Source organism: Odocoileus virginianus, chromosome 6 (genome assembly GCF_023699985.2).
Source record: "Odocoileus virginianus isolate 20LAN1187 ecotype Illinois chromosome 6, Ovbor_1.2, whole genome shotgun sequence".
Lineage (NCBI taxonomy): Eukaryota > Metazoa > Chordata > Mammalia > Artiodactyla > Cervidae > Odocoileus > Odocoileus virginianus.
In genome coordinates this window covers 69,818,329-69,842,215 of record NC_069679.1, presented here as the reverse complement: position 1 = coordinate 69,842,215, position 23,887 = coordinate 69,818,329, and the positions used below count along the sequence as shown (strand labels likewise).

Below are 23,887 nucleotides of genomic sequence, written 5' to 3'. Positions count from 1 at the left end.
TTAGCTGCTATATGTAGGATCTTTCACTGCAGCATGTGGCTTCTCCAGTTGTGGCAGGTGGTAGGCTAGGCTGCCCCTCGGCATGTAGGATCTCAGTTCTCTGGCCAAGAATCCAACATGCATCCCCTGCATTGCTAGGTGGATTCTTAACCACTGGACCATCAGGGAAGTCCCAGAAACTTTGATAGACAAAAAACATGACTGATAACTCAAATATTAGACATAAAATTTATATGGAAAAGAATCTTGAGGATGTCAGTAAAATAAAAATGGAAATGAAAAATATGAAGGCCTATAAACAACTGATTGAGAACGTTTAGTTAAATGTCACTTAAAATTTAGTATTCACTGAGACAATAACATCAAGGGAATTAAATTTGCTTAATGGAATATAAATCAGAAAACACATCAAAAGGATCAGCAGATCCAAATATCTGCCTGGCAAAAGACTGACAACACTCTTAATTAATATTTTGAGGGTTAGGAAGTATATAGATGGAACAGGGACTAACACTGTGAAGAAAAGAAAATAACCAAAGATCACAACAGCATTTGAGCAAGAATATAGTAATTCCTCATCAAAGTTCTGGAATGAAGAGAATGGAGAAAAAGTCATTGTTTAGATTATTTAATCATTCTATGAAAGGCAGTAATTCTGCATCTTATGCTATCTGCTGTGAGAGGTGCTGGATATACAATGATAAATGAAACAGACAGGATTCCTGTCCTTGAGGAGTTTATAATCTACAGTAAAGGTTTACAAAATACAGCCCTGGGCCAAATTCAAGCTAACAGTGGTTTTTGGTATTTTTAAAAGGTTGTTTAACAGAAAAATCAAAGAACATGCAACAAAGAATGTGCATGGCTACAAAAGCCTACACTATTAACTATCTTGGCTCTTTCCAGAAAAAGTCTGCCAACCCCTGGGTTACAGAAGAAATAAGCTAAAAACAAACACAAACAAATATAAAATTAGAATTCTAACAGTTATTCTAATTATTAAAGATAATTAAGAAACCAGAGGTGGAAGATTGGTGGGAGGAGAGGAGATGGCTGGTACTTTCTGGGCAAAAGGAGAGTGATAAGGTCTTAGTAAAGAACTCAGCATAGCTAGGACACTGAAGCACAAGCTGGAATCAAGACTGCCGGGAGAAATATCAATAACCTCAGATATGCAGATGACACCACCCTTATGGCAGAGAGTGAAGAGGAACTAAAAAGCCTCTTAATGAAAGTGAAAGAGGAGAGTGAAGTTGGCTTAAGGCTCGACATTCAGAAAACTAAGATCATGGCATCTGGTCCCATCACTTCATGGGAAATAGATGGGGAGACAGTGGAAGCAGTGTCAGACTTTATTTTTCTGGGCTCCAGAATCACTGCAAATGGTGATTGCAGCCATGAAATTAAAACACGCTTCCTCCTTGGAAGGAGAGTTATGACCAACCTAGACAGCATATTAAAAAGCAGAGACATTACTTTGTCAACAAAGGTCCGTCTAGTCAAGGCTATGGTTTTTCCAGTGGTCATGTATGGATGTGAGAATTGGACTATAAAGAAAGCTGAGCGCCGAAGAATTGATGCTTTTGAACTGTAGTGTTGGAGAAGACTCTTGAGAGTCCCTTGGGCTGCAAGGAGATCCAACCAGTCTATCCTAAAGGGGATCAGTCCTGGGTGTTCATTGGAGGGACTGATGCCAGGACTGACTGAAACTCCAATACTTCGGCCACCTGATGCGAAGAGTTGACTCATTGGAAATGACCCCAATGCTGGGAGGGATTGGGGGCAGGAGGAGAAGGAGATGACAGAGGAAGAAATGGCTGGATGGCATCACCAACTCAATGGACATGAGCTTGAGTAAACTCTGGGAGTTGGTGATGGACAGGTAGGCCTGGCGTGCTGCAATTCATGGGGTTGCAAAGAGTTGGACACAACTGAGTGACTGAACTGAACTGGACTGAGGACACTGATGTAAGGCCAGTGTGGCTAGTGTGGATGAGAAGGGTGCTAATAAAGTAAGCTGGAGAAACTGGCAGCTGCTGTAGGACATGTTATGGAGTTTGAATTCTACTTTAAACACAATAAAAAAAAAAACACTGAAAATTTTAACCATGGAAAGGACATAACTCAATTTGCCTTAAGAAAAAGAATCACCATGGCTGAGTGAAGAATAACAGGGGCCCCTCGCTACTGAAACTCAACATGAGTTCAGAAAGTAACATGCGGCTTCCCTGGTGGCTCCGATGGTAAAGAATCTGCCTGTCATGCAGGAGATGGGTTTGATCCCTAAGTCAGGAAGATCCCCTGAAGAATACCCACTCCAGTATTTTGGCCTGGAGAATTCAATGGTAAGAGAAGGCCTGGCATGGGGTTGCAAAGAGTTGGACATGACTGAACGACTAACATTTTCACTTTCAGAAAGTAATGAGTACTGCATTCCCAAACTGATTTGAGTTGTTTTTAATGAGAGTTTGGATGGGAAAGATTTATCCAAAATTCTATTTAATCTATTTGGTACCGGAGAGTAAGGGTGGGAGAGTGAAAATTTGGATTGATTTTTGATTTGGACCATTTCTGACCAATCTGATGGAATGAGCAGTAAGGACTCCTTTCCAATCCACACACAGAAATGCTGGATAAAATAGCCTCCCCACAAAATATTTGTTACAGAAAAAGTTAAAAAAGCAAAGGTGAAATCTTCAGGTCCCATCAATTTAACAAGAAAGTGAAGTTACAGCAGTGGTATCTGTAGTGATGAGGGGGTGCCAACTTTTGGATGAGACCAATTGCATTCAATTTGAACAGCAATGGGTTAAGATCCTAGAAGAGACAGAATTAACGTCCTGAGATTCTGATGGACAGTCAGGAACAAATCATAAGACAATAGGACATTTTGAAAAAGAGAGAGAGAATGGATTACACATAAATAACAAATAGCAAACATTAACATTTACTACCCTGAGAGTTACACAAGTAAAATCTTATTTCTAATGAATGGAGTAACTTTAGAAAAGCACTTGCTTCATTAACAAAGATATTACATGAAAAAAGTTCAAACTTTCTGATTCAATACTATGGCAAAAATAAAGCTAGAGGGTACAGGTCTGATTTGATCCTCTATTTAGACAAATGCTTTACTTCCTGTTTCAAGTTAAAAACACCTATGGTACTTAGAATAGATCAAAACACTGCTTGAATGCTTTCTCTAAGAACTTTCCAGTCCAAATGTTCCCTGGGTTGGAAACATGTGCACTAATAGGACTCCTTCAATTCCTATGAAACAAGTTTTCATTTCTGCTTACACGACATTCACTTTATAGCAGTTGATAAGATCAAACTGATATGTTTCCGAATGCACAGTTTTTTGTGTAAAAATAGCTTCATTCATCAGTATACAAAATTGTTGAGGGCTGGCAGGGGAAAACAGAATAACTGCTTAATGTATGCGAGGTTTTATCTGGGGATGATGAAAATGCTTTGGAACTAGAGAGAGGTGGTGGTTGTGCAATATCACAAATGTACTTAAATGCCACTGATTTGTTCACTTGAAAATTGATGTTGTGTGAATTTCATCTCAATTTAAAAAAAAACTGTTGCAGACAATGGCGTGGCAACCACATGAAAGTAACTCAGCTAAGCTCTGCCTCTAATCACAAAGAGACAAGCAAGAGGGCAAGCACAGAACAGAAACTCATTACCACCAGGAAAACAAATGTATTATATACTATAGATACTACCTTTACATACTCAGCATACTGCAAAAAATTGTTCTTCTCTGAATGTGAAATTTGGAAAAAAACTAGTAATTACACTTTAATAGCTTTTCTCCTTTCACAATTCCAAACACTATGAATTTTATTTTATAAGTTTCTATTTGAGATGTAAACACATAAAAATTAGATGTCCCAAAAGTACATTATAGAAATTAAAGGTAATATCTTACCTCTGAATTCAAGTCCCCGCAGCTGGAAAGTCACCAGTCCATTTCCAATCTCTATCAGGTGAACTAAGGCATTGAGGTAGTCAGAGGCAAGAATGAAACAGTCCCCAGTACTGTAGTTTCCCCACCGTCCTAGGAGCAAATCACCACATAGACTGTGTTGCAGGGATCGGGTTAAATGCTCATAAAAGATGGAATTCAGATTGTTGTCATCTGATCCTATAAGAAGGGATTAAAAAATGTTAAATTATTTTAAGTCCCCTTTATATCTACAAATAAGACTGTTAAAAGTATTAAAACTAACTTCCAGTTAGGGTTATATCTATATTTCTTTAACAAGGAGGACAATATTTAGATATCCTTAGACTTTCTACATAAAAATGAAACAAAGGACAATGGGAAAATTTCTCAGAGTTAGAAGTCATATAACCTCTCTAAATCTATGGTTCCCATCCATAAAATGTAAGAATTGGATTAGATAAGACCTTAGATAAGATCTAAGTTCATTTCTGCCTCTTCAGCACACCATAATCTTTTCTATCACTGCTCAATTAACTATGCCTTATAATGAAAACCATGCAAGAGAAATGAAAAAGATAAAAGCAATTTAAAACCACAACAAAAAGACACACTGATGAAGTGCAATTTTCTCAATCGTGTCCAACTCTTTGCAACCCATGGACTATACAGTCCGTGGAATTCTCTACGCCAGAGTACTGGAGTGGGTAGCCTTTCCCTTCTCCAGGGGATCTTTCAAACCCAGGTCTCTGGCACTGCAGGCGGATTCTTTACCAGCTGAGCCACAAGGGATGCCCAAGAATACTGGAGTGGGTAGCCTATACCTTCTCCAGGGGATCTTCCCAACCCAGGGATCGAACCCAGGTCTCCTGCAATGCAGGGGAATTCTTAGCCAACTGAGCTATCAGGGAAGCCCGACACTGATAAAGGAAGGAAGTTAAATAATATGAGATCTGGACGAATAAGACAGTCCAAAACAAAGAGAAGTTGGTCACTTGAAAACAAAACAAAAAACAACTGTATATTGAGATGTCTAATATTACTTTAACAGAAATAAACCACATATATAGTAACAGCAACAAGGAATCAGAAAAATTCTTTAGAGTCATCCTTTAAGAAAAAAAAATTATGATCAAACATCACCCAATAAATGAGATGACTGTCTTCAAAAATAGTGCGTCCAAAGCAATAATCTGTAAATGGGTGCCCAAAGTACAGAACTAAAGAATGGCAAAATATACTAAGCTAAATGTTTATTTTAAACTCAGCTTAACTAAATAACAAAATAAAAAGGAAAGCCTAGGCTCAAGCTTCAATAAAACAGTTGTGTCTGATGCTCTGTCTGCTCATTATGAAAGTGTGCATATTACATCAGGACATGGGTCTTTGTGATATACGCAGGAAGGCAACATCATTCCAAGACCCTTACAAGGACATATCAGAGTTGAGACAGCTGTTTTATCCACCAGAACACGATAAACACAGTCATTAATATCGAATAAGTAGTCCTCCTTAATCCAATTTTATAATTATGAATCAATCTGATTACTATAATTTAGTTTCTCAAACAGAGCACTTGAGTAATCTGTGAGTCAATGAAAACAAATATTCCAGTCTATGGGGAGCCATATTTCTTTTGGTAGGTTAATACACTGATATTCCAGTTGATACATTAATCCTTCATGGCTGGGACAATGAGATTCACTCTTTCTGTGCCAGATTACAGGTAATAGGTAGACCCACAGGCCCAAAGTTTAGATAATGGTAATGATCTGTCTGTCTGTTCAGTCGCTCAGTCATGTAATGAGACCACCAAAATCTCACCCAATGAAGCCTTACCTTGAGTGGCTATTTGGCTCCTATAGAGTACCTCTCTGTATACAATAAACTAAATGAAATTACATTAACATTTCTCTAACCATTTGGGGAGGCAGAGAAGCAAACATGTTAATAAGTAAAGTTCAGACTGCACACTCTTCAATACACCTCAGCAGTTTCACTTTCACCGTGCCCTACTTTTTTAACCTTTGTAAGAACAACCTTTGAATGGCAGTATTTATGCTTACCAGCATTCTTAAAATGCATTTTATAAAAGATGAGTATATAAATTTTAGATACTCTATTTCACATGTATTTTGCTAAAGTAAAACAATGCAAAGGATGCTTAGTTATTAAAAAAATGACCTCTGGATGCCACAGAGGATTCCCAGTAAGTCGGCAGTGAAGTACTAATATAACAAATTCCTTAGACTTGCTTCTTTACTCAAAAATAGGGCTATTACCTGGATTTCTATCGAGCTGGGAAGCTAATCTGGTATTTGAATGATCCACTCGTTTTGTGCTGAAAAGGGCAAAACAAAACATCTTTAGTATGCTTTTTTATATTAAAGAAGCCTAATAATTAAAAGTGAAAAAACTATATAATACAGATGCAATAAAGAGTACCATTTTATGAAAATGTCTGAGAAAAATCTGTTTAGTAACATATTGATAAAGTTCTCCAAAAGAACAATTTTAGGGTAAGGATTTACCCTAAATCTTCTACCTCTATCATACATAAACACAAATTTTTTCTTAGCTGAAGAGTGTATAGAAATACAGTAATGAGTTTACTGTAAAAATTTTTGATTAGGTTGAAAAAATGCATACTGTACACAGTTCATAAAAATACTCAGTGCATGAAATATTCCTTGTAAAGGGAAGATTATTAATGTCCATGGGACAATGTTCATTAAAACAGTGGTTTCCAAAATGTGGTCCACAGAACCTGGTGCATGAGACTCAAGATCTTTTCAGGGAGTTTTCCAAATCAAGACCATTTTCTTAATGGTACTGAACTGGTATTTGCTTTGTTTTTATTCCCACTCTGTTGACAACTGCACTGATGGGCACAAACAATGGTGGGTAAGACTGCTGATGCTTTAACAGGAATCAAGGCAGTGGCACCAAACTGTACTATTTTTCACTGCTACCCAGGCACAAGATAAAACAAAAATTCAGCTTCCCTTAAAAATGTCCTTAATGAAGCAACAAAAATATTAATTTTATTAAATTGCAGTCCCTCAGTACAGGTCTTTTTAATATTGTGTGTGACAAAATACACATAAAGCATTTCTGCTGCATTCTGAAGTAGGATGACCGACTATACGGAAAGCACTCAAGCAGCTACGTGACTTGCAGACTGCACTCGCTTTTTTTCCCCATGGATCACCACTTTCACTTGAATAAACTATGACTATTCAGACTTGAGTATCTGACAGACATTTCTCAAGTGAAGAAAGTGAGTCTGACATTTCAAGGAAAATAACTGATAATTATACCTGTTGCCAATAAGAAAAACTCAAGATTTCAAGTAAATATTAAAATTTTAGAAAACTTTCATTTACCACCATGTGCTTGATAGCTTCCCAATACTTCAGTACTTTTGAGACTGGTGGTGATATGAATATATATATATATATATATATATATATAGTATAATGAAATAGGTAAAAATCCGAAAGAAATACATTACTTACTGAATTAGTATTTTCCAAATGATAAATAAAGATGATATAAGCATATGCATGGATAAAAGATCCATTCACACTATAAGACATATCAGTGAATTTTGATGTAATACAGTTCCCAAAATTCACTGATATAGTTTTAGATTCCACATTTCCACTAATCATTAGGAAATTACCATTTGTAGAAGGATCAAAGAAGAATACCCACAATTGTCTAAAAAGGATATTAAAATACTTCTTTCTTTTCAAACTATATGTCTGTATGGGGCCAGATTTACTCTATACACTTGAACCAGAACAACATACTGCAACAATAGATTGAATGCAGAAGCAGGTAAGAGAATCTAGCTGTCTTTTATTAAGCCAGACATTAAACAGACTTACAAAATTAAGAAAACAATGACATTCTTCTGATTTTTTTGGTGTGGAATGGGAAATAATTATTTTTCATTAGAAAAATGTCATTTATATTAACATGTAATGAGTTTATTGTTATCTTTATATTAATAAACATTTAAAATTCTGAGTTTTGATTTATACTGGGCTTCCCTGATGGCTCAGTGGGTAAAGACTTAGCCTGCAACGCAGGAGACACAGGAGACATGGGTTAGATCCCTGGGTCAAGAAGATCCCCAGAAGGAAATGGCAATCCACTGCAGTATTCTTGCTTGAAAAGTTGCATGGATAGAGGAGACTGGCTGGCCACAGACTAAAGGGTCGCAAAGAGTCGGACATGACTGAGTGACTGAGCACAGCACACGCAGCACGTTGTACAATATTTGTGCACGCCATGTGTGTGCTAAGTTGCTTCAATCATGTCTGACTCTTTGTGACTCCATGGACTGTAGCCTGCCAGGCTCCTCTGTCCATGAGATTCTCCAGGCAAGAATACTGGAGTGGACTGCCATGCCCTCCTCTAGGGGATCTTCCTGACCCAGGGATCGAATCCGCGCCTCTCATGTCTCCTGCACTGGCAGGCAGTTTCTTTACCACTGAGCCACCAGGGGTGTAATAGATAATATATCTGCAACAAGAACTCTTTGGAGACTTCAATAATTTTAAGATTTTATGTGAAGGGGTTCTGAGATCAAAAAAGTTTAAGAACTGCTGCCACAGAAGTTATTCTGAACTAAATTTAAGTTGGCCCAAAGGAAAACAAAGACATAAACAAACACTGAAATTCACCAAAAAGGGAAACACCACGTGTGGTTTTAGGTAGAAGACCAGAGAAGTTTCATATCCATAAACTAGTTCATTGTTCGAAAGTCGAGATTACCATTTTCACCTATTGTATGTGCCAATGTGTGGCAGTGTGGAGAGAAATGCAGTCATGGAGCTGGCCAGCTGAGTTATAAATTCGTACAAGCTCTTTCTGAATCAATACATTAATATATATCATAAGTCTTCATAAAGTTTAAGCTCCATGATTCAGTATTTCTCCTTTAGATATTTTCTTATATTAAAAAAAAAAACAAGAAAAAAATTTGCAAAGATTATATACAAAGATAATTTCTAGGCATCATATTAAACATCTCATCTAAGGAACTAAGCTTTAATGGGGAAAACACTTTATGTACAAAGATGGTCATTTAAAAGTCTATCCTCATGAAAAACTACAAATAATCTAGAAAAAGTTTAGCTCTAAAAACACCTCTCTTAGAAAACTACGAGATAATTAATTATGACTACTATAATAAAGTAACATTGTGTAGCATAAAGTTTCAGAGTAAGATTAATGTGAAACAAATCTAAGAAATAACATTAAAAGCAAACAGAAAATGAGTATATGTAACTAGGACTATGTTTTAAAATCTTAAGAGAAAAAAAAGGTAGAGAAAACTGACCGAAAATTCTTCCAATTTTATACAATTTTAGAACTTTAAGAGTATTCATAAAATTTCAAGTATTTCAGTACAAAAAACTGATTAACCAAGAATAATTTACAATAATGATGTCAATAGTTTTTCCTAGGAAAGAAAAAAGATAAAAATTGGCTTTCAAAGATTTGTCTTTACTCACTTATAGTCTCTCTCCCAGAATTTCACAGGCCGAACGTATGATGTGATGAATATTGCACTTCCCAAAAAGGGGTTCAGTGGAGTAGAAAAGAAGGCTGACACGGCAGCCTGAACAAACAACATGGCTGAATCTATGGGAAAACTGGTTAAGGATCTTAACATTTATCTGGTTATTACACACACACATGCACACATTCACACCTCTCATAAACACACCGCAGTTAACAGCAGTTAGAAAAATGAGGTTCATCAGAGGAACACAGAGGAAAGTGTCCCTGGGCAGTATGAGAGGTAGAAGTAAAAAGACACAGCCAGGAAAGTACAGCCCAGCATGATGTTGTGAAGGGAGCCAAATAAATATTTGCTAACGTGTGTTTGGTAAAATTCCATATACCACTCGGGTAGATACACCCAAACCATGCTTGGTTTTAAACTTCCAGATGAAAAAAACTAAAATTTAAAGATACAGAAAGTGTGCATATCAACATCTACATGGTCACTAACATTTATATTTACTTAGAATGTACATTTAAGATGAGAACAGAAAATTTTGAACATAAAAGTTTAATTATAATCATATCATTATGGAAAATGTTTAGAACCCTCATTCATTTATACGTATTTTTGAGCACATTTTATATGTATTGAAAATTTGTAGACTTTAATACTCACATATATTAACATAAAAATTTTAATCAGCATCACTTAATTATAAACTTCAATACTGTCCTCATGCTCAGATGATCTGTGGACCACAGATGTTAATACAAATTAAACAATCAAAATAGGTACAGGTGTGGGTTCAAAGGATTATGAATTTCTGATAATTTATCACACAGTAACCTATACTCTGGGTTTCCCAGGTGGCTCTAGTGGTAAAGACCCTGCCTGTTAATGCAGGAGATGTAAGAGACATGGATTTGATCCCTGGGTAGGGAAGATCCCCAGACGAGGGCATGGCAACCCACTCCAGGGTTCTTGCCTGGAGAATTCCTTGGGATGGAGGAGCATGGTGGGCTACAGTCCATAGAGTCGCGAAGAGTCAGACATGACTGAAGTGACTTAGCACGCATGCATGCACCCTATATTCTATGCCTGAGAAAAGTTATGCCTACAAACCAACATTCTCAGCAAGGATATGACTGCCCTTTCTTATAAAATTTTTACTAGAAGGATACGGGGCACTGCAAAAGGCTGAGCAAAAGCATGGAAAGCAGAACCCCACGTGATTTGCCACGGGGCAATATAAGTGTACACAAACTGCAACTTATAAAGGAGTTCCCAAAGCTGTGGGAGGAAAAAACAGTAAAAAGCTTATCATCAGACTTAAAATGGAAAATTTGAAGAACTTCTAAATCAATTTTCTTCCTAACAAGGAAACAGCATTGAAATAAAATAAATAACCCTGCCAAAACACTACACATGTTTTTAAGTAAAGACAGTTAACTGACTTATGGATTTGTGTTTTGGTTTTTTTTTTTTTAATTCTATACTCTCTACTGGTTATATTACAACTACAAACACACAAAAAAAGGTAGGAAATAAAGATGTCTGTAAAACTTAAGCAATAAATATATATTTTTATTCTAATACATTTCCCTCAAATTTTAGTGCTTTGGGAACTAAGCATGTTTTAAAGGCAATGTCAAAAGGAATCTGAAAGCAGCCAGGAAGGGGATAAGTTGTAATACAGTTGTGACTGCCTATTTGCCTAAGAATTCTATTAGTGTGTGTTAGGCATCTGTTCATAATCAGAACTGTTACTGCCAACGGAAACATAATGTACATTTCCATCTTATTTAAATTGGGATCTGTTTTGCTGTTGAATATGTCTTCAACACTGTAAGAGAACTATTGTATTTGCCTAAGGCTGACTCTGCACGCTAGGCAACACAAGACCCCATTCTTAGAACAGATCACAGAATCTCAAAAGCAAGAGGTTCTGACTAACTCAATGCCATGATTCAGGCACCAAACACCTCAAATTTAAATTATTTAGCTGATTTACAAATGAACTTGTTTAATTTCTAAGTTAAAAAAGAAATCACAACCTTAACCAATCAGAAAATGCAGATGAACACCTGCATTCTTTGCTATGACTCAAAATTGTGCTGACAATCCTCGGCACTAATGAGATCAGGATGACAGGAAGACTATCAGAAGCCATTACAACTGCCTTAAAAACAGTGACTCAGAACACTCCTCCATCTCTAAATACAGACTGTACTCAAATTTGACTGTAATATTAAAGAAAAATGACATGGAAAGTGGCTGGCGAAACCATTTTCATATTCAGAGTAATTTTTTCTTGAAATATTATTAAATTGATGGTATATCTTACAATGGTTATCTTAAATACTGAATATCACTTGCTTAATATGACTGTTAAGTTCTATGAAGTAGCTATATAAAATGCAAACTCCTTACGCTTTCTCTGTTTTGTTAACTAACATAGCCTAAGCATCTAGAATAGTTCTGGAACGTGCTATGCTCTCAAAAATAATCTGCCTCACAAATGAAAGTATGAAGAAAATTCAAACTAATTTGAGTTAAGTGTAGTGACTATTTCAAGGACTGTTTATATTTTACTGCAACTTTCACTTTTTTCCAACCAGTGTAAGAACATTCAATACAATTTCCAATCTAAATATTAAGTTCGTGAGGAATCACATGCTTTTTTTATTTAAACAATTCCGTCACTAACTTTCTGGCTTCTTTCTCTGGTTAAACATGTTCACTAGAGGAGGAAATAAATGATACAAATGTATACAAATTAGTAATTGAGCAAATATAATACTGCAATATTTTAGAAGCTATTTAGCATGATATATAGTACAATATTTAGAAACTGACTACTACTAAAACCTTGTTCAATTAATGGTTTTCATTTGTAACTGTCCCCATGCTAGGCCAGATCTCTATCAAATCTAAATTACTGTCACAATCTCTTAAGCTGTTCTTCATACCTTTAGGTTCTCTCTTCCCCAATTCATCCCAAATGTGGCTGACCAGGCTAACTTTTCTAAAACTGGGCTTTCATTGTGTTTTGTAGCTGTTCATATGCTTCAGCTCTCTGTTACCTATCAAATGGGATAATATATGTCAAAGTCCTCTGTATGTGGTCAGTGTTAAAATGAAATCTAAACTCTATTTAATTTCAAATAATCTGCACAACTGAAGTCATTCAGATAGGCAGTGTGGTTTAGCAATAAGACTCCTGGAGGCAGAAGATGCAGGCTTTACCATCTCATCTGTAGAAAGACTAAAAGCACCTATCTTATGGGTGGAATACAAATCTTAGAAGCAGTCTGTAAACTTCATAGTATTCTGCAAATAAACTAGGGTCTGACTGTTCCCACGTGGGTTCACTGCCCTCTGTCTCTAGTCTCCACTCAGCGCCAGGTTACTTCCTCCCTCTCTCTCTCTCCAGCTGCCCACAGTTCAGTTCAATTATTACCATGTCTATTTCTAAACTTCAAAATCACACCCCCTTTAGGAAGACTCCATGTATTCAAAAATATATACCTAATAGAGTTCCATTAATTTTTCCATATAATATTTAATGTTACCTTCCTACCTACAGCAAGAAACGTACCTTCTTATGGATCACAGTTGACTGCTACTGCTTAGGGATTCTAATCCTAAATAACTGGTTGACTGAAGATATTACTTAAAAGATAATGAAGCAAATGAAATGCAGGTATAATCCTCACTAAATGGCATACCACTGAGGGAGATACTTTTTTACAGACAGCAATGTTTTCTTCAGATATTACCTTGTTGAAGAGTATAGACATGAAGAAGAGATCCAAGAGCATGGTCTCTGAAAAAGCTTCATAGTCGATTTTGAAAAAGAGCACAGTAAAGATGACTGTGACATACTGATATGTAGGACTGCTAAAAGAGGATCGCAGCAACTTCAGACCAGCAATGGTGATCATTAAAGCACCTAATCTACAATATAAGAAAGAATGTTAATCAACTAATAACTGAAAACTTTATAGATAATTATGAACTTCAGAAAAATTATCATTTCATTTACTAAGCTTAGAATATTATATCAAATTTAAACTTCAAACATTCCTTTTTAATAATGTGTGTCATGATTCTGATCTTTTATATAAATAAGCATAAAAATAAAGCATAAAAATAAGTAACCAAAAAAAACCACACAAACACACACACAAATAAGTAACAATATTGCAGTTCTGACATTTGGTTCTCCGGGTTCTCTGTATTTCTCTTGCTTTAACATTAATAGCATTTAGCACATAAAAGCATATTAATAATGTCAAATATATGCTATGTATAAAATAGGAAATTAATAAGGACATAGTATGCAGCACAAGGAACTCTACTCAAAGCTCTGTTGTGACCTAAATAGGAAGGAAATCTAAAATAGAGTGGATATACGTATATTTTTGAGTGATTCATTTTGCTGTACAGTAAGAAACCAATAAAACAACTATAGCCCAATAAAAATGAATATGAAACAATGCTGGAAAAAAATCATATTAATGCTTACCCAACAACATGTACCTATTTAGGCCTACAGGATGACTGTATAGGCAAGTGATCACCTAAATGGTCTGATTCACATAGTACACAAAAATAATCAACTCCAAAACTTACCATCTAATAATGAAATTAACCTTAGTTAATAAATATCATCTCATAAAATATAGATTGACAATTAAGATGTCTGGAGTAGTAATATGCCAAGAGAAGAAACAGATGTTCAGAAAAGCAAACTCAAAATTTCACCTCAATTTTTCAAACAGTACTTTGCACCAAAGAGACATTCAATGATTACTTGATATTTGATCAATAACCTAAGAGAGTGCTATGACAGTCCTCAACAGTCAAACTTAGATAAGAGGAATGTCATACTTACTCTGTATCCAGTTTTTTTGGACTCGCAATTGTCTCTGCACTGCTGCTAAGTTCATTGAGAACAATCAAAGGATAGATGATATTTTTCTCCACAAAAAGAAGCCACACATGAAGTTTTTCAAACCACATCACAGTAGCTGCATCTAACAAGGCAATATTAAGTTAAGAAGACCAGGTATAAACGCATTTTAATGCATAAAACAGTCTGGCAATGTCATAAGAAAGGAAAATCTTCCCACTCAAATTCAGCTCTACTATAAATAATGTAAAAAATCCAGTATACCAATCATTTGTCCATTCTGAACCATATTCAATTTTCCAACTTGGATGTTAAATTTAGATGAGATGAATTTCATTTTAAGCTTTACTTCTTGAAACCTCAGTTTTTAACCCTAACTTTCTCTTATTTACACTTATCACATTTGGAAGAAAGGCTACTTCAGATAATTAAACTGCCCCTTTCATCCAAAAGAAATAAATGATCTATTAAACTGTTTTTAAAATCCTTACATTTACACACACACCTTTAATATATAAACCTCAGAACAGCTTTGAAAGTATGGTATGTTTTGGATTCACACACTTCATAAGTGTCATTTTCATTGCCAGCAACATTTTTCCAATACTTGACCATTTAATGTCATTGGGGAAAGTGTCCAGGATACGCTGAAGGATTTAAAATAAGGTTCTCCAGTTATCTGAAAATAATGTCAACCAACTCTAAGAAGTTCTCTAATGGATATGTTATTTACACCTGTTAAAATCAACTTTGCTAATGCCTAACACTCTTAGTAAGTGAAAAACATTTTTTTCAAAATTTAAAAAAATTTGGACTAGATGTCCAGATGAAAATAAACTATAAGATCAATGATTAACTTTAATGAAAACTGTTTTTTAAAACAAACCAGATGTATTTGCTAACATTTATATATGAAAGCAATTATTAACCATAAAAAATATTTACACCACTATGAGTTATTTTCCTTACAGTAAGAATGGACCAGTACAGATTCTTTTAGTTTTATGTCACTTTATTGCAATCTACACATTAGTGTTTGTTTAATTATCTCTCCAGGATCAAAATAGAGATCAAGATCACAGTACCATGACGACTTAAGCAATCCTGCTAAAAAGCCCAGGAAATCTGCTTTGAGATTGCAAAGTCAAGTTTGGTATGGAAATCTTTCACACACTTTATAGAATTCTTTACAGAAGTTTAATTTATCACCAAACAATTGAGAAATTCACTCTCCATATTAATTTATTAAACATTGGCTTATTTAATCAATGGCATATAAAAATGATGACACAGATATTAACTTTTATTATTTCTCTAAAATGAGGAAGTATAGTACATTAGAGGCCATTATAGGTTATGGAGCCAATGAACCAGACTGATAACTTATAATGGAAAAGTAAAGCTTTATAACAAGTAAAACGCTTGCCGAATGGTCTGGCCTTCTACTTCTTTTTAGTCATTTTACATTTTATCCTAAATTATCTGAATGAGAAACAGCAATAACAAGTACTTTCCACCTCTTTTCTCTTGATCAACTCTTTTATAACCCTCCCTGGTGGGACACAACGTCATTGGTGAAAACAGAACCCTATTCCTTTTATGCTCTGAGTTAAAAATATGTCAGATGGAAGTCTTTCAGGGGATTGAGTCGCCTGCAAATGGCAAGGAAGAACTGAGGGTAAACGTGGGGCTGGAAAGAGAAGTCACAGACATATCCTGCAGGATTAATCAAGGAGAGGTCTGTGATGGACAATTTAGAGGAGGAAAGAGCAAGATTTACCCTGTGGAAAGTTGGCACTGACAATTACATTTCAAATGCAATGAAAGCATCTTGCAAAAGGTCTGACAAAGAGCTGAGAAACACAAACCGAAGTTTTACCTGATGAAACTTATTTAACTGTCCACCTGTCCACCAAGTAAAAGAAAAAAATCCATGGTATTGAAAGGAAAAGTGTTAACGAACTACTTACTTCGAACTTCGTATTGATTATACTCCAGCGTCTTGAGCAGCGGGTGCGAGAAGCAGTGCCACGGCAGCTGCTTCCTCACCTGAGGCAGCACGTAATGGGTTACAAAACCCACGAAGCCGACCAGGGTGTACAACACATACTTGAGCGCAGGCTAAGACAAGGATAAAGGTGAAAAAATTACAAGTGATTTTGAAAATGACTCAAAGGAGAACTTCTAATCTGTCAGTTCAATTTTAGTCACAGCATCTGAGAACTAAACATTTGTCTACAGTTAAGATTTCCATATTATGTAATTTTCTGATTAAAACAGCTATAAAAATTAGTGGCTGGTCAAGTAATACAGATATTTTAAAATGTGTTAACTACCTGGTATCTCACACTGCCAATGTAACTAGAGTATGGCCTGAGGTGTACCGCTTCCTACTCTAGGAATGTTCTACGTGACTAGCAGAGAAATGTATTAAATTTTTACTAGGAGATAAAAGACATGAGCTAAATAAAACTGTAAATCTGAAGAGCAGACCCAAACTTAAAATAGTATTCTTTTGTTGTGTCTTTACATAGTTTGGAAGAGAGTTCTTGTGTATGACTAAATTTACAAAAAAAAAAAGTACCATCACTTCAAATATTCAAATTAATTTTTTAGAAACTAAAGCCTGCATCTGACCCGTGAAGACTCACAGGACCTCACTCAGTTTGCAAGGTACTCGGAAGTTAACAGTTCAAATTGGAAAAGAAGAAAACAAGCAAAAATGTTAAAATTAAATAATACAACCTTTGTTTCTAGGCAAATGGAATAATAGAGACTTTATTCCGCATGAAACATGATACAATAAAATACATGAACCAATGTTTTGCATTTATTAGACATAAAAGGGGAACCCATGTAAGCCTGGAACCTCCTGAGTGGAGGAGATGGAACTTAAGAGGCTGGGGAGAGCAGGGCAGCTGGAGTTCATCAGAGTAAACAGTTTTCTAAACAGAAAACTGCATGGAGGAAGACCTGCAGAGGGTCTAGCTCGAGTATTCAGGGGAATCAGCCACACAGTGCGGGAACAGACCATGTGTGGCCAGAGAAAGAACCACGCCAAACTCACATGGCAGGCACTATCACGCCTGTTCTCGCAAGCCAGAATGGAAAAACTCAACACTCCCAGGGCACTGGGCAGAGTACTCCAAAGGGTGTTGCCACCAAAAGCAGGCGGAATATTAGTCCTAGACTGAATAGCCCTGTCCCAATTAAGCAATCTTAAAAGTTAGATTTGAGAGGATCAAACTGTTTACAAGGAACTTAGGGCCAAAAACAAAGTTCAAGACTATTTCTAGAAATAAAAAAACAGCCAGTACCCACAAGGCAAAACATAATGCTTGACATCCAATCAAAAATGACCGTGCACACAATGACTCAGGAAACTGTGATTCATGGGGGTAAAAAAAGCAGTTAATCAAAACTAACCCATAAGTAACTCAGAAGTTAGGATTAAGAGACAAGGACATTAAGAGAGATAGAAGGGAATTACGTAAGTTCAAAAAAGTAAACAGAGGCATGAGAGATATGAAAAAGACCTGAAACCAACTTTGAAAGATGAAACTTGTTAATTCTGAGATTAAAAAATATACTGGATGGCATTAACTGCATATAAAACATTACAGAAGAAAAGATTAGTGAACTTAACAACAAAGCAATAGAAAGTATTCAAAATTAAACATGCAGAGGAAAAAACAGAATTTAAAATTAAAAAAAAGTGAACTGTGGGACCAATTTAAGAGGCCAAAGATTATGTAGCTGGAGTCCACGAGTGGGAATGGGGGGAGGGGCAGCAGAAGAAAAAGGGAAAAAACATTTAAAGTAATAATGACCAAATTTGCCTAAAGTTGATGAAAATTAGACCACAGATACAATGTACCCTAAGCACAAAAACATGAAGAAAACTATGTGAAGGGGCACGATAATCAAACTGACGATATGCAGAAATGCGGGTCTGCACTAGAGAATGAACAGCACTGAGAAGGGCGACCACAGGGCCTGCAGGACCACCGTCTGGGGAGTATCACCCACACCCGGGCCTGATTTACAGGACGACGTTCTGGACTTCCAGCTGTAACAGAAGGAGACTTTGGGGAGTTTAGAAGGATGTCAGTCATGGAGGAAAGCAGGCATACTGTAGAAGTCAGTCCAGAACCGTTCCCATGACCCTCTCTTCCTGATGTTTATGCCTGCCTGTATTCCCCTCCCATGCTATAGTAGGTTGTCCAGGGTGACCTATGGATATGGAAGACGTGGTGGTACGCCACATCCACAACAGTTATAAAAGATCGGGACATCGGTCTCGGGCCTTCTCTCTAGGATCACCAGCTTTGGGGCAAAGAAGCTAGTGAGGATACTTCGGCAGCCCATGGTGAGGACCACACGGAGAGGGACTAAGCTATCTGGCCAACAGTCAGCAAGGAAGTGAGGGTACTCACAACCTCAGATGACTACAGTTGCACGTAACACACGGAGCTGGCATCATCTAAGCCACTCTCAGAGCCATGACCCATGAGAAACCACAGAAAAATAAGGATTTGTTGTTAAAACCAAACAAAAAGTCATGTATTTTAGCATTATGATCAAATCAGAAGTGAATCCAAACAAAGCTATTTTCCCCCAGTGAAAAGAAAATGATTCCTCACCTGCAGAACTGTGAACACTGTGCTTACATGAATAGCAAAATACAGCACACCGATTACAATGCACACTACCAGGTCAGACTGTAAACGCTCGCTCTGTGAAACAAAGCAATTTATCAAGCATTACACAAAAATTTAAACAAAACCTTTCCTCCCACGTGGCCAAGTTTAAGAAATAAATTTTCATTGATCCTATTCTGAAGCACTTCCAGGTATTTCTTACACATAATAATTGACTGACTACAATAAGTTTTATTTACCTCCTAAACTGGTTCGATGCTGCACCAAGGACTATTTAAGGAAATTAAACAAACTTAACTAATTCCACACACAGTAAATATATCATAGCAAAGTCTTTTAGAATGAAGATTTTCCCCTCATTGCTCTGTAAGTTTTACATGGGAAAAAGAAACGAGATCCTTAAGTTCTTCTATAGGGTATATCCTTTTGGATAACAGTTATATTTTCATTGGCTTTCTGAAATGTAGAAATTGCATGTACATGTCCTATTTTACTTACTGAATTTTAATTCTTTTGGGAGTTACAGTAAAAACCAAAAACCTCTTGATATCTCACCACATGGTCATCCTGTGGTCATCCTCACCACAGATTTATGCTTTTAAGCTAGATTCAGAAATATCCTACTATATTTAACAAATGTCCTTTGCTAATATGAAAACTAAAGTTAGGATAAACTGCTTAAATTATATCTTGAGGCAGTTTCTAAAGTTTTCTATTTTTTAGACTATGTGAACAGTTCAAGTTCAGTAAAGGTAAATATAATCTAATTCAAGACCTATATAAATTCAGTCTTTCATAAATGGAAATATGTAAAGTAACGTAGGAAAAAAATGTTTTTATGTTTAGTTGCATAAAGCACATATAAATCTATAGAACTCATTTTTAAAATTATTAAAAGGCAGGTAACATTACAAAGTTTTAAATGACTATATCTGCTTAAGTATATGAAATAAGCATAGGTTACTGTTCTCTCCTTCAACCTAGAAAATAAACACACATACACAAACACTTTTCAGACTGCCTTTGAGAACTAAACCCCACTGAAAGACCAGCAGATGACTCATAAGTACAAAGTTATCATCAATAAGTATAACAAGAAGATATGTCTAATTTATGCTAATATTCACCTTTCAAATCCTAGTTTAAATTCAATAGGATTAAGAATTCTGTAAACAATTAAATCATTTTCACCTTATCTAAAATGAATATTTAGCATACTGTTCTACGTCAAAACAAACTTTGAGGAATAGGCATTTCTTACATGTGAAAATCTGAAATAAAAACCACCAACCATGTACAATAACAATATACATGTATTTTTCCCAGTTACTAAAATTGTGTTACCCCCTAAAATGTTCATTATACAACATGATGAACTGTATAAAATTTAATTATTTGAGGTGATCTTAAAAAGTTAAAACTTACGACAGAATTTCTAAGTTTTTCAGGCAGTGGATCTTTTACTTCAGACAAAGGGTCTTCTGGATTTTTCTCTTCTGTTTTTGGAAAAATCTTGGATTGCACCAAAGAACTTTATGTTAAAAAGAGAGAGAGAAAATCATAATCTATAAACTAGTACTTCAAATGACAAACTTTATGATATAACAGAAAACGAAGTAATCCAAATATATCTACTCAGCGTGTGTGTGTATGCATGCTTAGTCACTCAGTCATCGTGTTTGACTCTGAGATCCCATGGACTACCCCTGCCAGACTTCCCTGTCCCTGGGGATTCTTCAGGCAAGAACACTGGAGTGTGTTGCCATGCCCTCCTCCAGGGGATCTTCCCAACCCAGGGATTGAACCCAGGTCTCCCACGTTGCAGGTGGATTCTTTACTGTCTTGAGCCACCAGGGAAGCCCATATTTACTAATTAACAAATGACAAAGTTTAAGATGCCATAAATAAGCATACAATAAGAATATTTTAATGAAAATACAGTGTTACAACTTAGAAGACAAAAAACTAAAAGCTAACAAATACTCTAAGCCAGGGTGATTACAATGACCCAAAGTTAATATATTTTGAAACCAAATATAGGTAAGTCAATAGCACACTTTGACAAAGCAGTGGAAAAACAGATCTTGGAAGTTAAATTTGAAAGAAATGCCAATTTATTTAAATTTCTCTAATTCAATAACAAGTGATCACTTACAAAAGCACAGATGGATCACTGCTTTGTCGGCTGAGATGATAGGATACTGCCACTAATAAGCCACAAAAAATGGAGAAAAGCACTGGAATATGCTGGCCATCCCAGGAATCCTGTTGGGAAAAAAAAGTTTGACAGAACAATATGCTTCTAATTCACAATCTATCATATAATCCTTTTATAAAAGTCAGTATTTTGGAGAAAGATAACTAAATTAAACAAAACCTTTTCAGTAATGTTATCAATTGCATTTTATTCCATACAGACTTATTACTTTCTGATGAACCAGAATCTAACTGCTAAATGATCATCAGGTTGCTTTTGGTACTAAAGTTCTATTATATACTAGGAATGACACATTTGTTTCTGATACAGTATGCTGCTGTCAATTTCTGTCATATTTTAAGTGGTATTAAGTTTACAGTAAACCATGTCCTCTTTTGTAGCAAACTTCTGATTATATATAATAATGTAGCAGCAAAAGGCAACACATGATATAATACTTAAGGCAAAACAAACTGCTGACACTTGGTATGCTACTTTCTGGATGCCTTTGTTCATATGCCATTATATTCCCTAGAGCACTAGGCATTCAGTGCTTCTCGAGTGAATAGCTGTATATTCCCAAAAATAAATACTACAAAGCGAGCTTCTAAGGCCAACCAGACATGTGGATGTGCCATGTCTGCTTCGCTCACTGCAGTATCTCTGGAGTCTGCTAGCATGGTACCTGGTACAGAGTAGACAACACTGGTAAAAGGAATAGCTAACAGTTCTTAAGTATGGCCTGTGAGGTAAGCACCTTTGTCTTTGGGGATTCAAGAGGGGAGAATGGTAGAGTAGGTAATCAAATGGTAGTTTATTATGCAACCTGCTCCCCCCCACCCACCATTTAATAATACAGTCTTGGAAACTGTTCCACATCACAACAGAGACCTTTTCTTTCTTTATTTTTATTGAGACCTTTTCTTTAATGGCTACATAAAAATCTTATCATCATCATATTATTATGTATATCATACTCTGTATCAAGCTCCTTTCTCAGATCTTTATAAGTATTTATAAATTCTTACAATCATCCTTGGAGATATGTACTGTTACTCTCTAATTTATGCATGAGGAAACTAAGGTAGAGATGGTTTAAGCATGTCCAGTTAACTGGTGGAACCAAAAACTGAACTTCCTTATATGTTTGAATTTATTGAGCATAAAATTAAACAGTATGTGAAGAGTTTCCGAATGAAAGAGAGATAAATACATAAGGAAACAAAATAGAGGAGAAAATGAAATGTATATAAGAACAGCATTAGCATAGTGATGATAAGGTAAACATATCAGGTATATGAGGGAGACAAGGAAGACTGTCTAATAGAAATGTGGGGAGAGAGGCAAAACAAAGTTAAGCCTACAGCTCCCATGATGTGCAGTCCATGGCTAATGCCTAAAACTTGACAAATTACAAGAAGTGTAAGTTAGTTACTTAGAGATATGGAGGCAAACACCAAAAGAATCAGCCCAAAGAACTGAAAGTGATAACTCTGAGGAAGGGATAAAGGGGTAGGGGACTGCTAGTCTCGGCACTCTTGTAGAAATATTTGACTCTGAAAAATAAGTATGTACAACTCTGGTAAAAATTAAAACTGCAAAAAAAAAAAAGATCTCTAGTACAATCACTTTGGAAAACTGGAAATTCCATTTTAGTTATCCACTTAAGAAAAATGAAAACATACGTCCACAAAAAAGACTTACATAAGAAAATTCTGAGCAGCCTTATTCAGGATGGCCCTAAATTAGAAACAACCCAGATGATCATCGCTAAGACAGTGGATAAATTGTGACATATTCATACAATGGAAATATGGAGGGTTAAAAACTAATTGGGAAATACTTCTCTGCAATAAAAAGGGAAAAACTACTGATAGACATAATGTAGATGGATCTCAAAAACATTAAGCAAAATACATCAGTAACAAGAGTAAAGATGGTATGATTCCATTTATATGAATGAAGTTCAAGACCCACAAAACCTACAACAAAAGCGACTGGGAAGGAATAAGAGGGAACCTTCTGATGATGAGAAACTATTTTATATCTCACTAGGGGTGTATATTACACAGGTACATGATTTGTCAAAACTTGTCAAATCATATACTTAAGATTCACTGTGTATAAATCTTGCCTCAAAACAAGCATCATTTAACAAATGCTTGACATTACTTTTTATTTCTCTCAGACAAAAGAAAAACATTCTTAAATTGGTCTCAAAATGACTTATTTTATTTAGATTAATAATTTTGAATCATGCAATATGATGATTAAAAGATTAAAAGGTGAATTTGTTCTACACACTGTACTGGCTCTGAATGCTTTTACTTTACAGTAAACAATGGCCCACATTCTAGCAATCTCTTTAAAAATATGTAAAGACGTAGGAAGTATGTATGTAACAGTAAGTAATAAAGTTTTCTTCAAGGAAAACTGTTAATTTTTAATGAGCTTTAAAGTTCAAGGGGAAAAATGTAAACAAAAAAATCAGAAGTCAGAATTTCTAATAGATGTATTCAGTTCAGTTGCTCAGTCGTGTCCGTCTCTTTGTGACCCCATGAACCACAGCATGCCAGGACTCCCTGTCCATCACCAACTCCTGGAGTTTACCCAAACTCATGGCCATTGAGTTGGT

General features: G+C 35.8%; 1 protein-coding gene across 6 annotated transcripts in view; it reads right to left on the bottom strand.

Annotated features, from left to right (window-relative positions):
- The window catches only part of PCNX1 (pecanex 1), a 172,086-nt gene that overhangs the window by 33,994 nt on the left and 114,205 nt on the right, over positions 1–23,887 (bottom strand). For all 6 annotated transcript variants that reach the window (XM_070469566.1, XM_020902962.2, XM_020902965.2 and 3 more), the window contains 10 exons: positions 21,211–21,320; positions 20,481–20,586; positions 19,038–19,130; positions 16,365–16,515; positions 14,377–14,518; positions 13,259–13,436; positions 10,661–10,769; positions 9,484–9,613; positions 6,238–6,296; positions 3,941–4,156 (listed from right to left, as the gene is read on the bottom strand). In XM_070469566.1, the coding sequence (XP_070325667.1) occupies positions 3,941–4,156; positions 6,238–6,296; positions 9,484–9,613; positions 10,661–10,769; positions 13,259–13,436; positions 14,377–14,518; positions 16,365–16,515; positions 19,038–19,130; positions 20,481–20,586; positions 21,211–21,320 (1,294 nt within the window). The remainder of the gene's footprint in view (positions 1–3,940; positions 4,157–6,237; positions 6,297–9,483; positions 9,614–10,660; positions 10,770–13,258; positions 13,437–14,376; positions 14,519–16,364; positions 16,516–19,037; positions 19,131–20,480; positions 20,587–21,210; positions 21,321–23,887) is intronic.